We start from the raw sequence: 3,126 nt of genomic DNA, 5'->3' as shown, positions 1-3,126 counted from the left end.
TAGATTCTAGACACTGGAAAAATGATCTAGAAATAAGTAAAATTGTCTTTAATTGAGTGATTTAATTTGAGTAGGTAAATTATATAGTTTGCCAATTGAATTAGTATTTTTACTCTTAAAATAAGATAATTAGATAATATGCACTTGAAATAAGACAATGCAATTGTGTTTTCTTATTTTATGTGCAAATTGTCTCATTCCACTGGCAAGATTTCTCTTTTACCTCCTCAATCCAAGAACAAATGCACCATATTTAAGAAAAATGACTTTTAAGAGAGAGATTGGACAGAAACGATGCTCACATGAACTCCCATCTAAAAGGACTCCATCATTTAACATACCCTGAATGGTTCTGGACAGGAAGAGAAAAGTTTAGTTGGTGAGAAAATTAGCAACAGGGAGAAAACGCAAAGCTGCCAACAGATGTTGTCAAACCGGCATTTCCACCACTGCGACTTCATCTACACATCAAACCACCTGACAGTTTTTCTGGTTTCCAGGTCATGACATCATTGATGGCTGGCCAGCACTCATAACCATAGAGGATGGTGAGGACTCTTCTACATCCCTGTCCTGGTTTCTTGCTCCTGGCTCTAAGCCTGAGGTCACTGATACATCGGTCACTCTGGAGCACAAAGCTGAGGCTACTGTCTACGTCAGGTAAGGAGAGGTCTCTCATTGATTGTTTTGGTTTCTGTGGATCCAGAAGGAAACGACGAAATGATTTAATCAAATGAAAAGATGTGAAACAGATGTAAAATTAACCGTTCTCTCCTCAGGAAGTACGATGGAACCCCGTCCCTCGAAACCGCTCTGGAAAACAAGAAGATTCTCCAAGAGGCTTTGGTTGCAGCAGGGAAAAAGTTCAAGGAGGACATTTCCGTTGGGGCAGTCTATGAAAGTTACTTCTCTCTAACTCATCACAATGAAATCTGGCTCTACAGTGCCTGAAAGCGGCATCCCGCCCACTTCCATCCTTTCTATGCTCATTTTAGGCTTTTACCCATTAAACTATAACATTAATGTGGTAAAACATTTTTTTTCCTCTGGCGTGGGTTAAATTCTACCCTCAATAATTTCCACAAAGTTTTCCTTTTCCAAGAAACATCTGTTTACCATTTAAACCAAGCTTTCACTAATTGTTGACTTTGAAATAAATGGTGTCCTGTGCTAAGTGTGTCAGACTGTGAATAAAATGCAGGTAGTATTTGTTCATTTCAGTCTGAACTTCCTTAGCAAACAGAAACCTTCAAACAATGGAAGGTGAGTCTCTTTTGCAGGAAATGTAATTATCATACCATAGAGAGACATTCAGCAAACAGCTCTAAGGCTGGAGAAGCCATGTTGGTTTAGAAAGATAAGTGAGAGTATGAAGAGCAGCAATAGTTGGAGATCCATCCTTTAACCCCTAATAGGAGAAGGTCAAGGTTTTTGATCATTTGCATCCCCCTAACAAATGATGTCCTCCCGTCCCTCAGTGTTATTAATGTTGCTGATGTTTCTGAGCCATTACAAAAGAGCCACTTAAAGGAACCAGTCTATCTGTGGATTATAATATTTTGTTACTGTTGCATTCTCAGCAATATGAAAGCACTAAATAATGTACGGCTTTCAAATTTGTGTTTGGGCTTATTTAGCTAAATACAAAAACCTAACGAAAGCCTTTAAATCCTGTAACTGCAGGTTCATCATCTTCAACCCTTATATCAGAGGTAACCAATTAAAAACCAGTGGGGATCCAATAAAGAAAATCATCAACCAGTAAAGGTCTGGAGACATTTTAATGATCTGTTACTATAAACAGAATTTAACACTGAAATAAAATGAGGTTTTTATGCATTCATATTATACATTTAATTTTTTAATAAAAAAAAAGAAAAAAATAGGAAAGTTTTTCTATGTTAAAATCTAAAGTGTTTTTTGAAGTAGAGAACCACAATAGGTTGGTATATTGACAATTTCCTGACTCACATATTTAATAAAACACCTGAACTGACAATTTATTATTTTTCTTTTCTTTTCTATCTTAATGTTGGCAGTGGGCTTTCTGCTGCCCTGCAAGGCTTTAAACCTGGTTTGAATGGAGACTAAGCCATTCTAAAGCACAAGGAGCTCATTTTGAGCCTGGATCCATATTTATTGTTGATTCTGTTCATGGTGGAGAATCCTGATTCACAGCAGCAGGTTGAGCCAAATATCCTCCAAATGTTCAGGCTCTGCTCCTTAAAAAGGTTGGTGACCCCTGCTGTAGGCTTTGCTTTGCGCAGGAGGTCTGGAGCGGAGATGGAGGATGTGAGATTTCAGGGCAACAGAAGAAGCAGAGCAAGTGAAGTTTAGACACTGTTCTCAGACAACATGCGATAATCTATAAATGTTTTAAATCAGGTTGGGTCCGGATTAGCCAGCAGGTGGATCTGGATCCGGATCGCGATCTACTAATCTGTGACCTCTGCCTTATAGTTTCCCCACAAACTTTCATTACCAAGTTACATCCTTGACGCCAGCATTCATGACATGTAGGCGAATCACTGTCCCCCAGACATCCGTTGTTATATTTTTTATATTTATATTTTTGAAAAACAAAGCGGAGTTTGTATGACGTCACCCACGCGGGCCAGCTACCATTCATTCTTCCTGTCAGCTGAACCGCTGCTAGTTTTACTCACATGCCTGGAAGATGTCTAGTGCTACTACCACAGATGATCTCGCTCTAGAAATGGAATTGAACGATTCAGATTAAATCCCCGAATGAACAGAAGGGGTAGAGCGTAGCCGTCTGTGGCCCGGGCTGCCTGTCACAACTCCAGTCCGGCGCACAGATGACATCATACACGCGCCACTTTATTTTTAAAAGATATAAATATAAGAAATATAACTGCGGATGTCTGGGGGAAAGTGATTCGCCTACATGTTATGAATGCTGGCGTACCATAAATAAATTATGAACAGTTTAGTTTGTGCCTTCAAGTTGTTGCCCATAGGAAGACACTACTTGGATATAACCTAACGGAATATCTTCAGAACAGCTCCTAATGACACAATACTCATATGGGGGATTAGAACATGAGTGAATAACATAAAATAAATGTAAAAACCAATGTAATGTAAAAAAAAAAAAAAAAAAAA

General features: G+C 38.7%; 1 protein-coding gene across 1 annotated transcript in view; it reads left to right on the top strand.

Annotated features, from left to right (window-relative positions):
* Positions 1 to 1,150, top strand: part of LOC107092951 (heme-binding protein 2-like) — a 5,957-nt gene extending 4,807 nt beyond the window's left edge. Inside the window, exons 3-4 of the mRNA XM_015387680.1 lie at positions 501 to 660; positions 780 to 1,150. Of these exons, the coding sequence (XP_015243166.1) occupies positions 501 to 660; positions 780 to 951 (332 nt within the window). The 3' untranslated portion in view covers positions 952 to 1,150. The remainder of the gene's footprint in view (positions 1 to 500; positions 661 to 779) is intronic.
* Positions 1,151 to 3,126: the final 1,976 nt, after the last annotated feature.

This window comes from Cyprinodon variegatus, unplaced genomic scaffold, assembly GCF_000732505.1.
Source record: "Cyprinodon variegatus isolate N-32 unplaced genomic scaffold, C_variegatus-1.0 Scaffold401, whole genome shotgun sequence".
NCBI lineage: Eukaryota > Metazoa > Chordata > Actinopteri > Cyprinodontiformes > Cyprinodontidae > Cyprinodon > Cyprinodon variegatus.
Note: the sequence above shows the minus strand (reverse complement) of the source record. Positions and strands in the feature narration are given on the sequence as shown.